The 21,619-nt window shown below is 47.1% G+C and overlaps 2 protein-coding genes across 3 annotated transcripts in view; both read right to left on the reverse strand.

Moving 5' to 3' along the window:
* Window positions 1–3,985, reverse strand: part of Cdc42 (cell division cycle 42) — a 39,626-nt gene extending 35,641 nt beyond the window's left edge. The window contains exon 1 of one of the 2 annotated variants that reach the window (XM_051171995.1): window positions 3,856–3,984. The gene's annotated coding sequence lies outside the window, so the exon portion shown is untranslated. Of the gene's footprint in view, window positions 1–3,855 lie in introns of both variants that reach the window. The other variant, XM_051171996.1, reaches the window with a different exon arrangement.
* A 4,214-nt stretch (window positions 3,986–8,199) lies between these two features.
* Cela3b (chymotrypsin like elastase 3B) overlaps window positions 8,200–21,619 on the reverse strand; it is a 47,171-nt gene continuing 33,751 nt past the window's right edge. The window contains 1 exon segment of the mRNA XM_051171080.1: window positions 8,200–8,367. Within this exon segment, the coding sequence (XP_051027037.1) occupies window positions 8,200–8,367 (168 nt within the window).

Raw genomic sequence — 21,619 nt, forward strand, 5'->3', positions numbered from 1 at the left:
ATTACCAAATTTACTTATTCTACAATTTTTTATTAAAGACATATTATATGTATGGCAGGTGCCAGGGATACAGGATGATCATACCAAGTCAAACCCCTTGGCTTCATAGGACTCATTTATGTTCTATCAGCCGAAGCTGGCAGCAAACATTTTGCAAAGATTGAAAAAGCACTATCACAGAAATACAGAATAGCCCTTTTACACTGAGGAATATAGAGAGCTGTTTATGGAAGAAAAATGCATCCAATATGAATTGTTCCCCTTCAAAAGAGTGATTAAATGCTCTTTACCCTCTTTGAAAAAAAAAAAAAAAAAAAAAAAACACTAAAATGAGAGAATTCTATTTAAGTCGTAGCCCTATAAATCAAAGTAGTTTGACCTGTGCATCCAAGCCCTATCAGTGTTCCTTCCCCCCAAAAAACAAAGTACACAGTTTTACAGATTTAACAGCTTTTAGACAAAAAAAAATTTTACAAAGCAGTAACACTTCATAAAGATAACTAGAAATGTTTTATAGATCCTAAGATGCCAAGTGGTGCTGCATTAATTAGACTCAGTGGGTCACAAAAAAAGAAAAAGAGGAGAGGGACATCCTGAGAAGATTAAGGGACAGAGGGAAATAGGGATGAGTATTAGCAAAACATAAAATACTCTGTATACATGTATGAAAATTTGAAATAAAAGTTTTAGAATACATCAAGTACAAAAAAAGAAAAAAAACCCTATGAAAACAAATCTTTTTAACTATAAAGTTCAGGATTTAATCTTAACGGGTTTGCTTAGGTTAAGGGGAGTGGGGGGGTATGTTTACTAAGCACAGGTGTCACGGTATAAAAACACACTGAGAGAGTTTAACAGAAGACAAGACACCTTTGGGTCTTGAACAAATTACTGTTTTTAAAAACTCTTTTTAAATGCTCAGTTATCAATCTCTTATGTCCTTGCCTCAGGCTAAAACTTAAAAATTTAAGCTGGGCGCAGTGGTGCAAATCCCAGCACTTGGGAGGCAGAGGCAGGGGGATCTGAGTTCAAGGCCAGCCTGGTCTACAAAGCCAAGTGCAGGATAACCAAGGCTATACAGAGAAACCCTGTATCGAAAAGCCTAAGTAAATTAACTTTTATTTATTATTATTGTATTTGTTAAAGTGTGTAAACATGCATTGTGGGAATAGTGAGAGTATCATAAGACAGCTTTTTTGTTTTTCAAGACAGGGTCTCTCTAGCCTTGGCTGTCCTCGAACTCTCTATATAGACCAGACTGGCCTCAAACTCACGAGATCTGCCTGCCTCTGCCTTCCCAGCACTGAGATTAAAACATAGACCATGTGGTGGTCCACGCCTTTAATTCTAGCACTTGGGAGTCAAGAGGCAGGCAGAGCTCTGTGAGTTCGAGGCCAGCCTGGTCTACAAAGTAAGTCCAGGACAGCCAAGGCTACACAGTGAAATCTTGTCTCAAAAAATAAATACATACATACATAAATACATAATGCACCTCTAAGCCCAGCTAGAGAACACTTTTTGAGAGTCAGGATTCTCTCCTTCCATCATGGGTTTCTGGGGTATCCAACTAAGGTAGTCAGGCCTGTCTGACAAGTGCTTTTATCCACTGAACCATCTTACCAGCCCAGACTAGTTAATTAAAAAGGAAAAAAAACAAAAACAAAAAACAAATTGGTCCTCATATAAGCTTTTTAAATGAATACAAATTGGCCCACATATAAACTTATTTTTAAATATAAGCTAAAAAACATAGTAGTAAATAAGTGTTCCAATTTTATATTCTTAGATGTCACGTTAAAACTAATGTAGAGCTGGGCGGTGGTGGCGTACACCTTTAATCCCAGCTCTTGGGAGACAAAGGTAGGTAGATTGCTCAGTTCGTGGCCAGCCTGGTCTACAAAGCAAGTCCAGGACAGCCAAGGCTACACAGAGAAACCCTGTCTCAGAAGAAAATTACAAGACTAACAACGTATTTTGGAAGATTCAAGCTCCATACCAACAAACTACAAAAAGCTAATTTGACTCTACCACTATGGTATTTCTTAACAAGTAATCCTGTTTTCTATACAAAGGAGCAATAACGGGATTAAGTCTTGTTCAAACATGAGCCACCATTACGAAAAATGCACTACACTGGATCTCATTTGTTTTACAATATTAATATTCTTCAACACAAGTATATATTATAATTAAAGGACACACAATTCTAATAATCCAAGAAGTCTAAAAATATTACTCAGGTTTTGGGGCTAAAAATTTAAATCAAGCTGGGCGTGGTGGCGCACGCCTTTAATCCCAGCACTCAGGAGGCAGAGGCAGGCGGATCCCTGTGAGTTCGAGGCCAGCCTGGTCTACAAAGTGAGTCCAGGATGGCCAAGGCTACACAGAGAAACCCTGTCTCGAAAAAAAAAAATTTTAAATCAAGGGTGGTAATTTAAGTAGCTCATGTCTGTAATCCCAGCACTTGAGAGGCAGAGACTAACAGGATGGTCCCTCTAAGTTCAAGGCTAGCCAAGACTACATATGGAGACCCTGTACCAAAGTAAAAAATAAATCCAAAGGCCATCTTTAATGGTAAAACTAAAATATGCAACTTTAAGCTGCAATTCTAAGAAAGACAAATCAGGTGAATGGCTACTCTTTTCAGCTCACTCTTCAAACCACACACTGAATTTGGGTTCTTCACATCAAGGTAAGTCACAATTAGTGAGTGTGATAAAAAAATTGCTCCCACGAGCTCACCAAGAAAACACAGCCAAGGAATCCTTTAAAGTTCATGCCTACACAAGTGACTGCAGACAGCCTGTGTTCCCTGACCAAAAATAACCTAAGCCTGAGATTTTGAACTTTCCTGTATTTTAGGTGCATCTCAGGCACCTAAAGACAACAGGATTTCAACAACAACAAAAACAAAAACAAAAACCCTTACTCTAAACCAATGTGCTGAGTGAGTGGAGTGACCCACTAAGGCCGCAAAATGCAGGCTTAATTTGGTGAGCCCCGACTTTGTAGGAGTTAAAACTCTCACCCCTTATGCTGCGATGACGTAATCTTCCACACTGGATTTCTCCCGGACTTAAAGGGGGAGGAAAAAGGAATTTAAAAAATAATAACAACAAAGAAAATGTCCTGCTAGTAATGAGGAACCGAACAAGTGGCTAGGCGTGGTTTCGGGAGGTGCTTAAGCAGGTCCCGGAAGGCAGAGGCCGGCCCGGTCCTGAGAGCCCCGGGAGCCGCAGGGCAGGAGAGGACACAGCGCGGGGCTGGGGACCGCCGAGGGGCGCAGGCGCAGAGCCGCCCGGTCCGTCACCACGGCCCCGGCCCGGCCCTGCGGCCGCAGTTCCGCTCCCCTCCCCCGCCAGCAGCAACGCGGCCGCGGCGGGGCCCGGGAAGCAGGAAGTCGAGGCCGACAACGCACAGGCAGCCCCCGGCCTCAGTGCCCCTGGCCCTGGCCGTACGTTCCGGCCCCCCCACCACGCGCCTCGGCGCCTCCCGAACCCGCGGGCGGTCGGAGGGGGAGGGGAGCGAGTGGGATGGGTGTGCCCGGCCCTCTCGCCGACGCTGACAGCTCTGCGGGGCTGCGCCCTCCGCCGCCGCCGCCATCCCCGGCCGCGCCTCGCCGCCATTCCGGCCCCAAGCCTCGCCGCGACCCAGCCTCGTTCCCCTCAGAACCCCGGCCCGCGGACGCATGCGAACCCGGCAATCCCTCCCTCGCGGCCCCGCGGCCCGCAGGCACCAAGATGCCCCGGACGCGAGCCTCCTCGAGGACCGAGGGAGGACGGGGGCGACACGCGACGGGGACCGGGCAGCACGGAAGACACTCCCGCGGGGAGGCTACTCGGGCCCCGCACTCACCTCAGCTTCTCCGCCGGGGCGTTGGCAGCACTGCGCGGGGCCTCCTCGGCTGCGGGACAGGGGCACGCGCCTGACGTCAGCACGCAGGGGACGCACGGTTGGGTGCCCGCGGAAGTGGGAGGGACAAAAAGAAAGAAGGAGCTGAGGCGGCCCGGGAGGGGTAGGATTGAACAACAGCTCTGTCCCGTGTCGCGCACGCGCGCCCTGTGTTCCTTGCTTGCTCTAGTTTGTTCTCTGCACTTTTTTTTTTTTTTTTTTTTTTTTTTTTAGGTTTTTGGTTTTTGGTTTTGTTTTGTATTGTTTTTGTCGAGACAGGGTTTCTCTGTGTAGCCTTGACTGTCCTGGACTCGCTTTGTAGACCAGGCTGGTCTCGAACTCTAAAAGATCCTCCTGCCTCTGCCTCCCCAGTGCTGGGATTAAAGGTGTTAGAACTATACCTTTTAGCAGTGATTTTGTTTGTAATAAAACTATGAACAGAAATGTGCACAGTGTTGTAACTAAAGTTTATTTTGATCCTTGCAACTTTGTAAAGAAAATTGTGTGTGTGTGTGTGTGTGTGTGTATACACACATTGTTTTATTGAGACAGAGTGTCATTATGTAGCCCTTGCCATTCTAGAATGACTGTGTAAACCCCACTGTCCTGGAACTCACAGCCATCCTCCTGCCTTTGCATCCTGAGTTCTGATAGTCAAGAAATGCACCATGGTGCCTGAGCTGCCATTTGTTGTTGTTGTTATTATTTTGTTTTTCCAGACAGGGCTTCTCTGTATCCCTGGGTGTACTGGAATTTGCTCTGTAGCCCAGGCTGGCCCGGAACTCAGAGATTCCTCCTTGCCTCTGCTTCCTGAGTACTGGGATTAAAGGTGTCCTACACCATACCCAGGCTGTGGTTTGGTTTGGTTTGTTTTTTTTCATGACTTTTGAGACAGGGTCTCATGTAACCCAGCCTGGCTTTGAACACAACCATGTAACAGAGGTTAATCTTGAACTCCTGATGCTCCTGCCTCTACCTCCAAGGACTGGGATTGTAGGTGTGCATCTCCACACCCTGCCTCCGTTTTTGCTTCTCAACGAGAGGTAGTGACATGCTGTTTTTGTTTAGCGCTAGAGACTTTCCCTCTCAAAAAGAGCCTGCATTGGGCTGGAGAGATGGCTCAGAGGTTAAGAGCACTGGCTGCTCTTCCAGAGGTCCTGAGTTCAACTCCCAGCAACCACATGGTAGCTCACAACCATCTGTAACGTGCCCGGCTTCTCTTCCCTGACCCCTTTGGTTAGGTCTGACCCCTCACATCCTTCTCCTTTCCTATCTTCCTCACACCTGTTTATTAGCTGTCTTCCTTGTTAGTGTGCAAAGTAGTTGAGAATCCTCTCCTATTCTCAAATGCTTCCCAACATTACAGAAATCTTATCATTTTATTTTGCTTTGTTTTGTTTTTTGAGACAGGGTCTCTCTGTGTTAGCCTTGGCTGTCCTGGACTTGCTTTGTAGACCAGGCTGGTCTTGAACTCACAGCAATCCACCTGCCTCTGCCTCTTGAGTGCCTGGGATTAAAGGCGTGCGCCACCACTGTCCGGTAGAAATCTTATCTTTAAAAAAAAGTTATTTATTATTATGTATACAGTTCTCTGCCTGCATGTACATCCACAGGCCAGAAAAGGGCATCAGACCACATTATAAATGGTTGTGAGCCACCATGTGGGTACTGGGAATTAAACTCAGAACCTACTGGAGGAGCAGACAGTGTCCTTAACCATCTGAGCCATCTCTCCAGCCCAGAAATCTTATCCTAATAATGTTCATTTGTGGGCTGGAGATGGGAGATGTAGCCCAGTCAGTAGAGTGCTTGCCTAGTATACAGGAAGCCCTGATTTTTGTTTTGTTTTTCGAGACAGGGTTTCTCTGTGTAGCCTTGGCTGTCCTGGACTCACTTTGTAGACCAGGCTGGCCTCGAACTCACAGAGATCCTCCTGCCTCTGCCTCCCCAGTGCTGGGATTGAAGGTGTGCGCCACTACTGCCCAGCAGCAAAGCCCTGATTTTGATCCTCAGTGCCACTTTAATAAACCAAGCATGGGAGGTGAACACCTATGATCCCAGCACTTGGGAGGTAGAGGCAGGAAAATAAAGGGTCATCCTTGATCCTTGATCATACAGAGACTTCAGTTTATCCTGGGATCCATAACATAACACCTTATCTCAAAAAAAAAAAAAAAAAGGTCACTTAACTGGGCATGGCATGGCATCCAGTAGGGTGTGTCATTGCATATCAGTAATCTTAGCACTTGGGAGGTAGAGCTCTGAGATTACAGGTGTTTGCTATTGCGTCCAGCCGTATGCAGGCCCTAGGGATTAGAACTCAAGTCTTCACGAGTGCATGGCAAGCACCTTTGCCCACTAAGCCACCTCCCAGCCTGCAATCTGCTTCTCTCAAAGCTGCACTGTAAACATCTTTCCATGTCACATTCTACCATCAGGGCATTTACCCTAGGTGGACAATCTCAACCTGTTGGAATGTAGGTCGTCTTGCCTTTCTTTGGTGTCAGGAAGAATCCAGGGCCCACCAAATGCTAGGCAAGTGTTGTGCCATTTACCAACACTGTCTGCGAAAAAGCCAACTTTTCACTATCACAGAAAAAAAAATTAAAGTATCACTTTCTTCAGCCTGAGAAAAACTGTTGATTTTCTCTGTTCCCAAGGCCTGTCGCCTCTGTCCTTTCTTTTATCCTGCCTCACAGTCCCATGAATGTCCCCAGACAATGTCTGCCCTTTCCACAAGCTACTGTATCTTGATGGGATGTCACCCAACTGTTTGACCTTTCCCACATTTATTCTGAGGACAAGGACTAACTCAGCACTTTGCCTCTTGGGTCGAGTTTTTGTCAGAAGGCACCCTTGACCTTTCCACTACCCCAAGTTGGAGTGGGGTTACTCCTTGACCCCAGTCTACCTATCCCTTTCTGCCAGCCCAGACGCCAGTCTGGCTCCTGGCTCCTTCCCCTAACCCAGTCCTCCTGGCTACAGCCCCACTAAAGTAACAGGACTGCAGCCTACAGGTCTGTCTTAGATAGGGTTTCTGTTGCTATGACCATGACCAACAGTAACTTGAGGAGGAAAGGGTTTATTCGGCTTATACTTCCACATTGTAGTCCATCAGTGAAGGAAGTCAGGGCAGGGACTCAAACAGGGCAAGAACCTGGAGGCAGGAGTTGATGCAAAGGCCCTGGAGGAGTGCTGCTTCCTGGCTTGCTCAACCTGCTTTTTTTTTATAGAACCCAGGACCACCAGGGCAGGCACTAATTAAGAAATGCTCTACAAGCCAGCATAGTGGCGCACGCCTTTAGTCCCAGCACTTGGGAGGTAGAGGCAGGTGGAGCTACAAATCGAGTCTAGGACAGGCAAGGCTACACAGAGAAACTCTTCCTCAAAAAGCAATAAATAAATAAATAGAAGAAATACCCTCCAGCATTGCCTGCAGCCTGGTTTTATGGAGGTATTTTCTCAATGGAGGCTTCCTCTTCTCTGATGACGTTAGCTTGTGTCAAGTTGACATAAAACTGGCTACCAGAGGGTCTCCAACTGTCCCTCACCTGTAGTTCTGGCTCAAGCATCAACTGCTTGTCTGTTAGTGACAGCATGGCCCCTTCTCCTGAAGCAGCCTAGGCTCCAGTTTAATGTGCTCCATAGATGAGCCTGGAGCTGCTTCTACCTGTAGGGATGGAAGTGTAGCCCAGGCTTGACCAATCACAGCAACGCAGAAAGACCTGCTGCTGATTCAACAGCAGGCATGGGACCTGTGCCTTTTGTTTTTGGTTTTTCTTGTAGACCAGGCTGGCCTCAAAAATCATAGCAATCTGTCTGCCTCTGCCTCCCAGGTGCTAGGGACCTATGCCTATTTTAAAAGATGAGGACAGTGGGGGAGTAGTGGTGCACAGCTTATTTTTTCTTTTCTTTTTTTTTTTCAAAACAGGATTACTTTGTGTAGCTGTGGCTGTCCTGGAACTCACTCTGTAGCCCTTGCTGGCCTCACACTCACAAAGATCTGCCTGCCTCTGCCTCCCGAGTGCTGGTGGCACACAACTTTAATTCCAGCACTCAGGAGGCAAAAGCAGACAAATTTCTGCATTCCAGGCTAGCCTGGTCTACAGAGTGAGTTCTAGGACAGGACAGCCAGGGCTGCACAGAGAAACCCTGTCTTGGAAAAAAAAAAAAGGGGTTAGAATGACAGACAAGTGTGGTTTTTCACCCCATCAAAGAAACTTCCCTTTGGAACTACAGAAAACCACAACCAATCGCCGTGCAGAGTTGTACAGTCCCAATGGACACTTCTACACAATACATCCACACCTAAGACTCAAGGAACGTTGCAGAAGAGGGGTGGAAAGAGTGTATGAGCCAGATGATGAAGGACTTTGCAGTGCGATTGGATCTCCTAGTAGTAACATGTGTAAAGTCTCGGCAGTATGGCTGCCCAAACACGAGCGGAACAAGGGTGACACCAACGAACATGCCAAACTGACAGGGGGAAAAGCCCACGAGGCCACAACCTGACACAAAGAGCTACAGGCATACTGATTGGTGTCCAGGACCAAACGGCCAGCCCTAAAAACACACATACAAAGAACATCACACGGACTCAACAGGGTATAGTTAGGATTACACACACAAATACATATGTGCATGCAGTAACAATTAATGGGGGGAAAGGCTACAAAATTGAAGGAGATCAAGGAGGAGTCGTGGGAGGGTTTCCAGGGAGGAAGGGAAGGGAGAAATGTTGCAATTAAATTACAATCTCAAAAATTAAAACAAAAAAGAGGGATGGGAGAGATAGCTTAAGAGTAAAGAGGGGAGAGTTAAGAATCCTTGGGGTTGGAGAGATGGCTCAGAGGTTACGAGCACTGCTTGCCCTTCTTAGAGGTCCTGAGTTCAATTCCCAGCAACCACATGGTGGCTAACAACTACCTATAATGAGATCTGGTGCCCCTCTCCTGGTGTACATGCAGGCAAAATGTAATAAATAAATCTTTTTTTTTTTTTCTTTTTTCTCCCTTTTTTTTTTTTTTTTTTTTTTTTTTTTGGTTTTTAGAGACAAGGTCTCTGTGTGTGTGTATCCTTGACTGTCCTGGACTCACTTTGTAGACCAGGCTGGCCTCGAACACACAGCAATCCACCTGCCTCTGCGTCCTGAGTGCTGGAATTAAAGGCATGCGCCTCCACACCTGGCAAATCTTTTTTCTTTCTTTCTTTCTTTCTTTTTTAATATGGAGAAGTTTATTAAGTGAGCATGGGAGAGCAGGGACGTGAGCAGAGTAATCCAGAGAGACAGAGAGACAGAGAGACAGAGACAAAGACAGCAAACCAAATAAATAAATCTTTTTTTTTTTTTTTTTTTTTTTTTTTTGTTTTTCGAGACAGGGTTTCTCTGTGTAGCCTTGGCCATCCTGGACTCACTTTGTAGACCAGGCTGGCCTCGAACTCACAGCGATCCGCCTGCCTCTGCCTCCCGAGGGCTAGGATTAAAGGCGTGCGCCACCACGCCCAGCTATCGTACCTTTTATTCTACCCCATTCTCCTGTTTACAGCTTATTCTGGTCCGCATGCATTTTCACCATCGGTGAATGTAGAAAATAATGGCTTACCCTATAGTCATATGTACTATAATAGGTTGTCTTTTGACAACCATCTGGGTTGGTGGGTGGGTGTCTGCGGCCATAAATGATTTTTAAAGGGCCTGTGACAGAACTCAACCGGCAAAGGTGCTTGCTGCTAAGCCTGCTGACCTGAGCCTAAGCCCTAGGACCCACAGGGTGGAAGGAGGGAACCAACTGACAAACCGTCCTTGGCCCTTCACTCTTGAGTTTTGGCATGAGCTCCCACCTCGCCCCGCAAATGAATAAGTAAAGGTAACAGAGAAACCCTGTACCCCTGGCTGTCCTGGACTCGCTTTGTAGACCAGGCTGGCCTAGAACTCTGAGATCCGCCTGCCTCTGCATCCCAAGTGCTGGGATTAAAGGCGTGCATCACCACGCCCAGCTGGCAATTTTTTTTTCAAGCCAGTATGATGCTGTTGCCTATCTGTACATCTGGGACTCGGGAGGTAGAGACAGGAGGATCCAGAGTTTCAGGTCATCATTGGTTACATTGCACACTTGCAGTGAGTCGGAGCTAGAGCCTTAAAAGGGGTAAGGGGGCTGGAGAGATGGTTCAGTGGTTAAAAGCACTGCCTGCTCTTCCAAAGGTCCTGAGTTCAATTCCCAGCAACCACATGGTGGCTAACAACTACCTATAATGAGATCTGGTGCCCCTCTCCTGGTGTACATGCAGGCAAAATGTAATAAATAAATCTTTTTTTTTTTTTCTTTTTTCTCCCTTTTTTTTTTTTTTTTTTTTTTTTTTTTTGGTTTTTAGAGACAAGGTCTCTGTGTGTGTGTATCCTTGACTGTCCTGGACTCACTTTGTAGACCAGGCTGGCCTCGAACACACAGCAATCCACCTGCCTCTGCGTCCTGAGTGCTGGAATTAAAGGCATGCGCCTCCACACCTGGCAAATCTTTTTTCTTTCTTTCTTTCTTTCTTTTTTAATATGGAGAAGTTTATTAAGTGAGCATGGGAGAGCAGGGACGTGAGCAGAGTAATCCAGAGAGACAGAGAGACAGAGAGACAGAGACAAAGACAGCAAACCAAATAAATAAATCTTTTTTTTCTTTTTTTCTTTTTTTTTTTTTTTGTTTTTCGAGACAGGGTTTCTCTGTGTAGCCTTGGCCATCCTGGACTCACTTTGTAGACCAGGCTGGCCTCGAACTCACAGCGATCCGCCTGCCTCTGCCTCCCGAGGGCTAGGATTAAAGGCGTGCGCCACCACGCCCAGCTATCGTACCTTTTATTCTACCCCATTCTCCTGTTTACAGCTTATTCTGGTCCGCATGCATTTTCACCATCGGTGAATGTAGAAAATAATGGCTTACCCTATAGTCATATGTACTATAATAGGTTGTCTTTTGACAACCATCTGGGTTGGTGGGTGGGTGTCTGCGGCCATAAATGATTTTTAAAGGGCCTGTGACAGAACTCAACCGGCAAAGGTGCCTGCTGCTAAGCCTGCTGACCTGAGCCTAAGCCCTAGGACCCACAGGGTGGAAGGAGGGAACCAACTGACAAACCGTCCTTGGCCCTTCACTCTTGAGTTTTGGCATGAGCTCCCACCTCGCCCCGCAAATGAATAAGTAAAGGTAACAGAGAAACCCTGTACCCCTGGCTGTCCTGGACTCGCTTTGTAGACCAGGCTGGCCTAGAACTCTGAGATCCGCCTGCCTCTGCATCCCAAGTGCTGGGATTAAAGGCGTGCATCACCACGCCCAGCTGGCAATTTTTTTTTCAAGCCAGTATGATGCTGTTGCCTATCTGTACATCTGGGACTCGGGAGGTAGAGACAGGAGGATCCAGAGTTTCAGGTCATCATTGGTTACATTGCACACTTGCAGTGAGTCGGAGCTAGAGCCTTAAAAGGGGTAAGGGGGCTGGAGAGATGGTTCAGTGGTTAAAAGCACTGCCTGCTCTTCCAAAGGTCCTGAGTTCAATTCCCAGCAACCACATGGTGGCTAACAACTACCTATAATGAGATCTGGTGCCCCTCTCCTGGTGTACATGCAGGCAAAATGTAATAAATAAATCTTTTTTTTTTTTTTTTTTTTCTCCCTTTTTTTTTTTTTTTTTTTTTTTTTTTTTGGTTTTTAGAGACAAGGTCTCTGTGTGTGTGTATCCTTGACTGTCCTGGACTCACTTTGTAGACCAGGCTGGCCTCGAACACACAGCAATCCACCTGCCTCTGCGTCCTGAGTGCTGGAATTAAAGGCATGCGCCTCCACACCTGGCAAATCTTTTTTCTTTCTTTCTTTCTTTCTTTTTTAATATGGAGAAGTTTATTAAGTGAGCATGGGAGAGCAGGGACGTGAGCAGAGTAATCCAGAGAGACAGAGAGACAGAGAGACAGAGACAAAGACAGCAAACCAAATAAATAAATCTTTTTTTTCTTTTTTTTTTTTTTTTTTTTTTTTTTTTCGAGACAGGGTTTCTCTGTGTAGCCTTGGCCATCCTGGACTCACTTTGTAGACCAGGCTGGCCTCGAACTCACAGCGATCCGCCTGCCTCTGCCTCCCGAGGGCTAGGATTAAAGGCGTGCGCCACCACGCCCAGCTATCGTACCTTTTATTCTACCCCATTCTCCTGTTTACAGCTTATTCTGGTCCGCATGCATTTTCACCATCGGTGAATGTAGAAAATAATGGCTTACCCTATAGTCATATGTACTATAATAGGTTGTCTTTTGACAACCATCTGGGTTGGTGGGTGGGTGTCTGCGGCCATAAATGATTTTTAAAGGGCCTGTGACAGAACTCAACCGGCAAAGGTGCCTGCTGCTAAGCCTGCTGACCTGAGCCTAAGCCCTAGGACCCACAGGGTGGAAGGAGGGAACCAACTGACAAACCGTCCTTGGCCCTTCACTCTTGAGTTTTGGCATGAGCTCCCACCTCGCCCCGCAAATGAATAAGTAAAGGTAACAGAGAAACCCTGTACCCCTGGCTGTCCTGGACTCGCTTTGTAGACCAGGCTGGCCTAGAACTCTGAGATCCGCCTGCCTCTGCATCCCAAGTGCTGGGATTAAAGGCGTGCATCACCACGCCCAGCTGGCAATTTTTTTTTCAAGCCAGTATGATGCTGTTGCCTATCTGTACATCTGGGACTCGGGAGGTAGAGACAGGAGGATCCAGAGTTTCAGGTCATCATTGGTTACATTGCACACTTGCAGTGAGTCGGAGCTAGAGCCTTAAAAGGGGTAAGGGGGCTGGAGAGATGGTTCAGTGGTTAAAAGCACTGCCTGCTCTTCCAAAGGTCCTGAGTTCAATTCCCAGCAACCACATGGTGGCTCACAACCATCTATGATGCGATCTGGTATCCTCTTCTGGCATGCAGGCAGAACACTGTATATAGGATAAATAAATAAATCTTTTTTTTTAAAAAAAATTTAAAAAACCAAACAAGAATTACAGCAGGATGTGCTTCAGTTGGTAGAGTGTTAACCTAGGCAGACCAGAAGTTCCAGGCTATCCAACTACCCAGCCCAGGCCTTGCTAGGAGCCCCAGCCTGCTGCTGGACTCCAGCCACCTGCCACTTATGTGGATATGCCACTGCTGCAGCTATAGCCTGCTCCATGACCCAGGCACCCACACCATGTGCAGCCCCTCCTCCTATCCTCCCCATTTGTGCCCACATCAATAGTCTTGTCCAGGAACCATTCTTGGAGTCAAAAAAAAAAAAAAAAAGCCTCACTGAACCCGTTCTCATGCTGACTTTTCTTTGACTGGCCCAGGCTTACCGGAAGTAAGCCTGAAGACAGACAACATGATGGGCAAAAGAAAGTGAGAAAACGGAAAAACAGCCAAGCTTCTCTGCGTCCCGACATTCTGTAGGGTTCAATCGAGACCTCACACAAGGATGGAGTTCTAAGAGGGAGGCAATCTGAGACTTGCTCTTGTGGGCCAGTTGACTATTTATTCTGGCACTTCTGAAATAACTTCAGCGTCAATAGTTCCTCCTGGCCTTTGGCACGAAACCCGGAGCCTATAACCTGGGAGGCCCTCAACAGCTGGCCTTGTACAACTCTCTCCCTGGCCTGGACCACGCACTTGCTCGCTGAGCTACAGCATGCTGCTCCTCCCACCTTTGTACTTGCTCCGTCCCTCAGCCCACTAATCCCACTTACAGGCCTTGGCTGGAGGCTTGCTTCTTTAAAAACATCTATTCTAACCGGGCGTGGCGGCGCTCGCCTTTAATCCCAGCACTCGGGAGGCAGAGGCAGGTGCATCACTGTGAGTTCAAGGCCAGCCTGGTCTACAAAGTGAGTCCAGGACAGCCAAGGCTACATAGAGAAACCCTGTCTCGAAAAACCAAAAAACAAACAAACAAACAAAAAGAACATCTAAGCCGGGCATGGTGGCGCATGCCTATAATTCCAGCACTCGGGAGGCAGAGGCAGGGGGATCGCTGTGAGTTCGAGGCCAGCCTGGTCTACAAAGTGAGTCCAGGACAGTCAATGCTACACAGAGAGACCTTGTCTTGAAAAACCAAAAAAAAAAAAAAAAAAAAAAAAGAGCATCTATTCTTGACTGGGCTTAAGCGACACCACAGCCCTGTCTCACCACATCACTTCACTTCCCTCTCAGGGCTCATCACTTCCTCAGCAGTGACCTCACTTCTCTACTGTCCTGTGCTCTGTCTCCTTCACTTAAAAAAAAAAACCATCCAAGGACTTCCTGCCAGGGTGCACCCTCAGTGCTAAAACACAGCGTGCGTGCGCACAGCCATGTTTATTGACACTCCTTTCATGTGGCAATGTCACGGAATCAGCCTAGATGGCCACCGGCCAATCAATGGATGTGAAAATGTGGCACATGTCTCCAGCAGAGTATTAGTCAGTCCTTAAAAAGTATGTACAGCATTTTAGTGAGATAACTCAGACTCGGTGAGATTGAGGCCAGATGCTCCCTCCTAAGTGCCATCTGCACCTCTCGCTGTTATATATGGTATCCATGGAAGACTGAGTGTGGGCAAAGGGCAGGAAACTAGTGAGGAGCCTGTGAGAATCGACGGACACGGGAAGAAGGACAACAGGACAAAATAGACGGGGACGTACAACAGGGAGGGGGGGTGGCGGGCCAGTGAGGTGGCACAGTGGGAGAAGCACTCGTGGCCAGGCCTGACAACCTGAGTCCTGTCCCTAAGACCAACATGGGGGACAGAGAGAACAAGCTCCTACCTGTTGGCCTTTGACCTACACACAGGAACTGTGGAATACTCGTTAATTGCAAATGCACTGAGTCATTCAGTAAAGATTTGGGCACTTTTTATTTATTTATTTTTTTCCCAAGACTACCTTGTAGCTTTGGCTGTCCTGGACCTGCTTTGTAGACCAGGCTGGCCTTGAACTCACAGAGATCCACCTACCTCTGCCCCCAAGTGCTGGGATTAAAGATGTGCGCCACCACGCCCGGCCTTGTTTGTTTGTTTGTTTGTTTGTTTGTGATAAGGTCTTAAGTAGCCCAGGCTAGACTCAACTCACTATGCAGGCATGGATAACCCCTTGCCTCTGCCTCCTGAGTGCTAAGATGGCAGATGCAGCTGTAAGTCTTTTTTTTTTTTTTTTTTTTTTTTTTTTTTTTTTGCAGAGGGTGGAGGCTGTTTCGAGACAGGTTTCTCTGTCCTGGACTCAATTTGTAGACCAGGCTAGCCTTGAACTCACAGAGATCCATCTGCCTCCCTCAGCTGGAAGTCTTTTATTTATTTTTTAATTTTTGGTTTTTCAAGACAGGGTTTTCTCTGTGTAACTGCCTTGGCTATGGCTGTCCTGGACTCTCTTTGTAGAGCAGGCTGGCCTCAGACTCACAGCAATTTGCCTTTCTCTGCCTCCTGAGTGCTGGGATCAAAGGCATGAGCCATCATGCCCGGCTTGGAAGTCTTAAATAAGAGGTTTGTTGATCCTGGGAAAGAGAAAGCCGAGAGAGACGGGAAAGAGGTGAGATCAAAAATCAGTGCGTGAAATATAAAAATGAGAGGTTAGAAAGCAAAACAAAACCCATGCAACGCTCAAGATACAGAGTCAGGTGGAGCTCCATGAGTTCGAGGCCAGCCTGGTCTACATAGTGAATTCCAGAACAATCAGGACTATATGGAGAGACCCTGTCTCAATAAATAAATTACTAATAAATAAATAAGATGATGATGATGATAGAAGAGGGATAAAGAGACGGCTCAGTGCTTAAGAGCATTTGTTGCCTTTATTTATTTATTTGTTTGGTTTTTTTTGAGACAGGATTTCTCTGTGTACCCTTGGTGTCCCAGACTCACTTTGTAGACCACTCTGACCTCAAACTCACAGAAATCTGCTTGCCTCTGCCTCCCCAGTGCTGAGATTAAAGGCATGCACCGTTACACCTGACTCCATTTTTTGCTTTTATATAGGACCCATATTCAATTCCCAGCACCCACATAGCAGCTTACAGCCATTCTTACTTCCAGTTCCAGGGGATCAGAACCCCTCTCCTGTCTTCCACACCATGGATGTATGTGGTGCACATACATACACATACATGCAGGCAAAACATTCATACACAACAGATAAATAAAAATAAAAAAGCTAGGGCCAGGTGTGGTAGCGCAGGCCTTTAATGCCAGCACTGGAGAGGCAGAGGCAGGCAGATCGCTGTGAGTTCAAAGGCCAACCTGGTCTACAAAGTGAGTCCAGGACAGGCAAGGCTACACAGAGAAACCCTGTCTCGAAAAACAAAAAAAAAAAAAAAAAAGAAAGAAAGAAAAAGAAAAACCAAAAAAGAAAAATAAAAGCTAGTCATGGTGGCATACACCTTTGACTATAGCATTCAAGAGGCAGAGGCAGGTGGATTTCTGTACATTTATGGCCAGCCTGGTCTACAAAGAAAGTTCCAGGCCAGTCAGGCTGTAATAATAATGATGATAATAATAATGAGAGAGAGAGACAGACAGACAGACAGACAGACAGAGACTGCACATTGCCCCTGGTTTATGAGAGGGTCAGAGAAACAAGAGGCAAGAGGCAGCTGAGAAAGAATTCCTTGGTCCTCCCTGAGCTGCCGGGTCATACTCTCCCACACTGGGTGCTGACTGACACTGACGTTGTCTGCACCTCAGGTGCTATTGTAGGCTGCTCCTACCTGAGAAGGAGGCAGGAATGAGACAGATGCCAGAGCTAAAGCTCAAAGATGAGGTGTGATGTATGCGCTCACAAGGCCCCAAGATGTTAAGCAGCTGGGTGTGGTGACTCATGCCTATAATCAGAGCACTCCAGAGCCCGAGGCAGGAGGATTGCCATCAGCTGGAGGCCAGCTTGGATGTCATAGTGAGTTCCAGAGCATCCTGGACTACTGTATAAGACCTTGTCTGAAAGAAAACACAAACAAAAAACCCCCCACTAAGTTTCAGCTGACTAGGGGCGGAGTTTGTAGCCAGAGGAAGTGGCTGCTTGGGCTGAGTTAGCGGCTTCCTGCCTGGGAGACACACCCAGTTTCTGTGCTGGGCTGTCACGGTTGTTGCTAAGTACCCAAGAGCCCTCCAGCTTTCAAAAGGAGCAGCCAAAGGCTGAGAAGGAAGTAGCCACTGGTGAGCCCTCCCCCACACCTCTTCTCCTTGGTTTTATTTCTAACACTGTCCCCAGCACAGGAAGTGGAAGTTTCTTTTACTCTTTGTTCCCACCCCAGCATAACATTTGATGAACCACAAAACTGAATTTATTTGTGATCATCTAAGATTAGGTAGCAACTATGAGCTTCCCAACTTGTGCCAGCACTGGGCTGGTAACAGAAATAAAGAGATTAGCCAGGCGTGATGACGTACACCTTTCTTGAAAGAAAAAGAGAGAGAGAGAGAGAGAGAGAGAGAGAGAGAGAGAGAGAGAATGAAGAGATTGCTCCTCTTGGAGCCAGGCTCATGCATCGGGAGGGTGCACTGTGGAGACAACCTAGAACAAGTTGTGTCATGGAACACTGTGCACACAATACATATTTGCTGACGGGACAGGGGAAAAAACAAGTCTAGGATGTCACTGGAGGCCTTCAGATGTTGCTTCAGGGCAGAAATCACAAAAGAGGCCACTAGAACCTGTGTTATAAAATACAAGGGGCTGGCCTGATGGTGGTGGTGGCACATGCCTTTATTTTTTGTTTTTTTGAGTTCTTTCTTTCTTTTGTGGTTTTTTGTTTGTTTGTTTGTTTGTTTCGAGACAGGGTTTCTCTGTGTAGCCCTAGGCTATTGTGGACTCCCTTTGTAGACCAGGCTGGCCTCGAACTCACAGTGACCCACCTGCCTCTGTCTCCTGAGCGCTAGGATTAAAGGTGTGCGCTACCACTGCCCGGCTGGCACATATCTTTAATCCCAGCACTCAGGAGGCAGAAGCAGGCGGACCTCTCTGTGAGTTACAGGACAGCCAGGGCTACATAGAGAAACCTTGTCTCAAAAAACAACAAAGACTGTGGGGCTGGGTAGGGCCTGGTGAGATGGCTCAGCAGTTAAGAGCACTGGCTGCTCTTGCAAAAGACCGAGGTTCAGGTCCCAGCATTCACACGGCAGCTCACAATCGTCTGTAACTCCAATTCCAGGGAATCAAACCCCTGCTTCTGGCATTGTGTTCACCTGTAGTGCATGTATGTACATGGAGGCAACACATGCATACACATAAATTTTAAATAGCTATAATAAAAGGAACAGGGTGGCCGGGACAGCCAAGGCTACACAGAGAAACCCTGTCTCGAAAAACAAAAAAAAAAAAAAAAAAAAAGAATCAACTCACAAAGTTGGCCTCTGATCTTGGCACACATGTCCACATACATATCATGCCTGTGTTTGTACACAGACACACACTAGTCATAAATAAAAATTAAAGTTAGCCAGGCATGGTGGTGCACGCCTTTAATCCCAGCATTTGGGAGGCAGAGACAGGCAGATCTCTGTGAGTTGAGGCCAGCCTGGTCTACAAAGTGAGTCCAGGACAGCCAAGGCAACACAGAGAAACCCTGTCTCAACAAACAAACAAACAAACAAACAAAAAACCCAAAACAAAAAAAAAATTAAAGAGGCAGAAGCAGGCAGATCTCTGTCAGTACTAGGCCAGCCTGGTCCACGAAGTAAGTCCAGGACAGCCAAGGCTACACAGAGAAACCCTGTCTTGAAAAATAAAATTAAATTAAAAGAACAAGAAGGGAAAATAATTAAAAGGTGGGATGAAGCTGGGCATGGTGGCGCAGGCCTTTAATCCCAGCACTCAGAAGGCAGAGGCAGGTGGATCTTTGTGTGTTCGAGGCCAGCCTGGTCTACAGAGTGAGTTCAGGACATCCAGGGCTCCTCTTACACAGAGAAACCTTGTCTTGAAAAACCAAAAATAAAAAATTTTAAAAATTAAAGAAAAAGGTGGATGGGAAGACGGCTCAGTAGGTAAAGTGCTTTCAAGCAAGCACAATCCCTGGCACCCAGGTAAAGTCAGACGCAGCGGTGCACATCTGGGGTCCCATCAACTTATGGCCAGGTGGGAGCAGGACACAGAGAAATCACTGATAGTTCTTGCGCCAGCTACCCTGCTGTATGCAGCAGAAATTCAGTCAGCCTATTCTGCCTCAAATAGGATGGAAAGCAAGGATTTACACAAAGGTTGTCCTCTATAATCTATACAAGTGTAGTGCACACACGTGCGCGCGCATGCGCGTGCGCGCACGCACACACACACACACACACACACACACACACACACACGATAAAATAAAGAAGTCTTGGCATGGTAACACAAGCTATAGTCCCAGCTACGCAGGAGGCAGGGGCAGGAAGATCACTTGAGCTTAGGAGCTAGAGGCCAGTATGAGCGTCATAGTGAAATTCCAGCTACTGAAAAAAGAAGAATGGATAGATGAACAGCAGGAGGCTGGCGAAGCCTGTGGGAGGCTAAGGGAGGAGAAACGTCCACTGCGTGCGTGGCAGTGGGTGGAAAGAGAATGTGAACTGAAATAAAGCCATTGTGACGTGCCTTGCCCTGAGCTGCCCATGAAAACTGACCACATGTGACATTTCTGGGAAGGCAACCTGCCCTCACATTCCCGGGCTCCAGCGCAGTAGACTTCCTCAAGGCCCCTGCAATCCCTGGAGCTGGACTCCTCCCTGGTAACCAGGACCTGGCATTCACTTGTATTCAGGAAGGTACTGCCCAGTAGGTTGTTTTCCAGGGCACCAGCCAGTTGTGAGGACTCTCAGATCGTGTGTGACACCAGCATTGGCTTTTACCAACAGTCACTAAACAAGAGCAGTTTTCTTTTCTCTCTTTCTTTCTTCTTCTTCTTTTTGTTTTTCGAGGCCGGGTTTCTCTGTGTAGCTTTGGCTATCCTGGAACTCACTCTGTAGCCCAGGCTGGCTTCAAACTCACAGCAACCCACCTGCCTCTGCTGGGACTAAAGGCACGCACCATCATGCCCGGCTGACTTAACACTTCTTGCTGCAAAGCCACATGCATGTTGTGGTAGTTTATGTGAGAATGGCTCCCCCTAAACTCACATGTGTGACGGCTTGGTCCCCAGCAAGTGGAACTGTTTGGGAAGGATTAGGGAGAAACCATCTCGTTAGAGTAAGTGTGGCTCTGTTGGAGGAGGTGTGTCACTCAGGGGTGGGCTTGGAGGTTTCAAAAGCCCACGCCAGGCCCAGTCTCTCTTCTCTCTACCTGCTGCCTGTAGATCAGGATTTAGGTCTTTTTTTTTTTTCCCGAGACAAGGTTTCTCTGTGCAGCAGTGGCTGTCCTGGACTCACTTTTGTAGACCAGGCTGGCCTCAAACTCACAGCGATCCGCCTGCCTCTGCCTCCTGAGTGCTGGGATTAAAGGCGTGCGCCACCACCGTCAGGCCAGGACTTAGGTCTAACTAGTCTCCAGCACCATGCTTGCCTGCCTGCCTGCTTCCATGCTACCTGTCATAATGATCGGTGACTAACTCTCTAAAACTGTAAGCGAGACCCCAGTTGAACACTTCATTTTATAAGTCACACTTAAAAAAAAAAAAAGTCACATTAGCCCAGTGGTGGTGGCACAGGCCTTTAATCCCAGAACTGGGGAGACAGAGGCAGGTGGATCCCTGTGAGTTTGAGGCCAGCCTGGTCTACAAAGCAAGTCTAGGACAGCCAAGGCTACACAGAGAAACCCTGTCTTGAAAAACCAAAAAAAGAAAAAACCAGAGTCACATTGGTCATGGGATCTCTTCACAGCAATAGACCAGTAACTAAGAAAAGGGGGCTACTATGCAAATATTTTTAAAAGAATAAAACAACTTTTTAGGGTTGGCATGGTGATGAACACCTTTAATCTCTATACCCAGGAGTCAGAGACAAGCAGATCTCTGTGAGTTCAAGGCCAGCAACAAATTTCCTCAAGACAACCTTAAACAATGAGACCAGCCTCTGTGATCGTGATCCCCTCCAGTGTCCATTTTGAATTTACCTTGTACTAAGCCAGAGGTTCTCAACCAGGGGCAGTGTGTGTGTGTATGTGTGTGTGTATGTGTGTGTGTGTGTGTGTGTGTGTGTGTGTGTGTGTGCAAACCCAGCGCTCACTGATAAGGCTGGTCTCCATTGCCTGCTTTCTCTTGGGGAATCCCCTGTCCTTCTGAGACTGGAATTATAGGTGGGCCTCCACGCCCATCTTGCATTTACATGGGTTCTGGACCACGCCCATCTTGCATTTACATGAGTTCTGAACCACGCCCATCTTGCATTTACATGGGTTCTGGACCACGCCCATCTTGCATTTACATGAGTTCTGAACCACGCCCATCTTGCATTTACATGGGTTCTGGAATCCAAACTCCAGTCCTCATGCTTGCACAATAAGGACTTACCAGATAAGTCCCCACCTCAGCCCCATCCAGGGATAATTTTGCAACCCAAGAGACAGTTGACAATGCTGGAGGCATGATAGATCGTTATATGTGGGAGGGTGTTATTAGCATGTGATGGGTATAGGTGCGGGCTACTACTGAGCCTGCTCACAACCAAGGGACAAGACCCCACACCAAACAAACCTTGTACAAAATGTCAACAGTGCTGTGGCTGAAAACCTACACTAGGTTTCCAACATTCTCTGTAATCATCACCCTGAGAGACAGAGGCAGAAAAATGCATTTGAGCCCAGCCTGGGCTGCGGAGTAGGACTAG

Source organism: Acomys russatus, chromosome 29 (assembly GCF_903995435.1).
Source record: "Acomys russatus chromosome 29, mAcoRus1.1, whole genome shotgun sequence".
Taxonomy (NCBI): domain Eukaryota; kingdom Metazoa; phylum Chordata; class Mammalia; order Rodentia; family Muridae; genus Acomys; species Acomys russatus.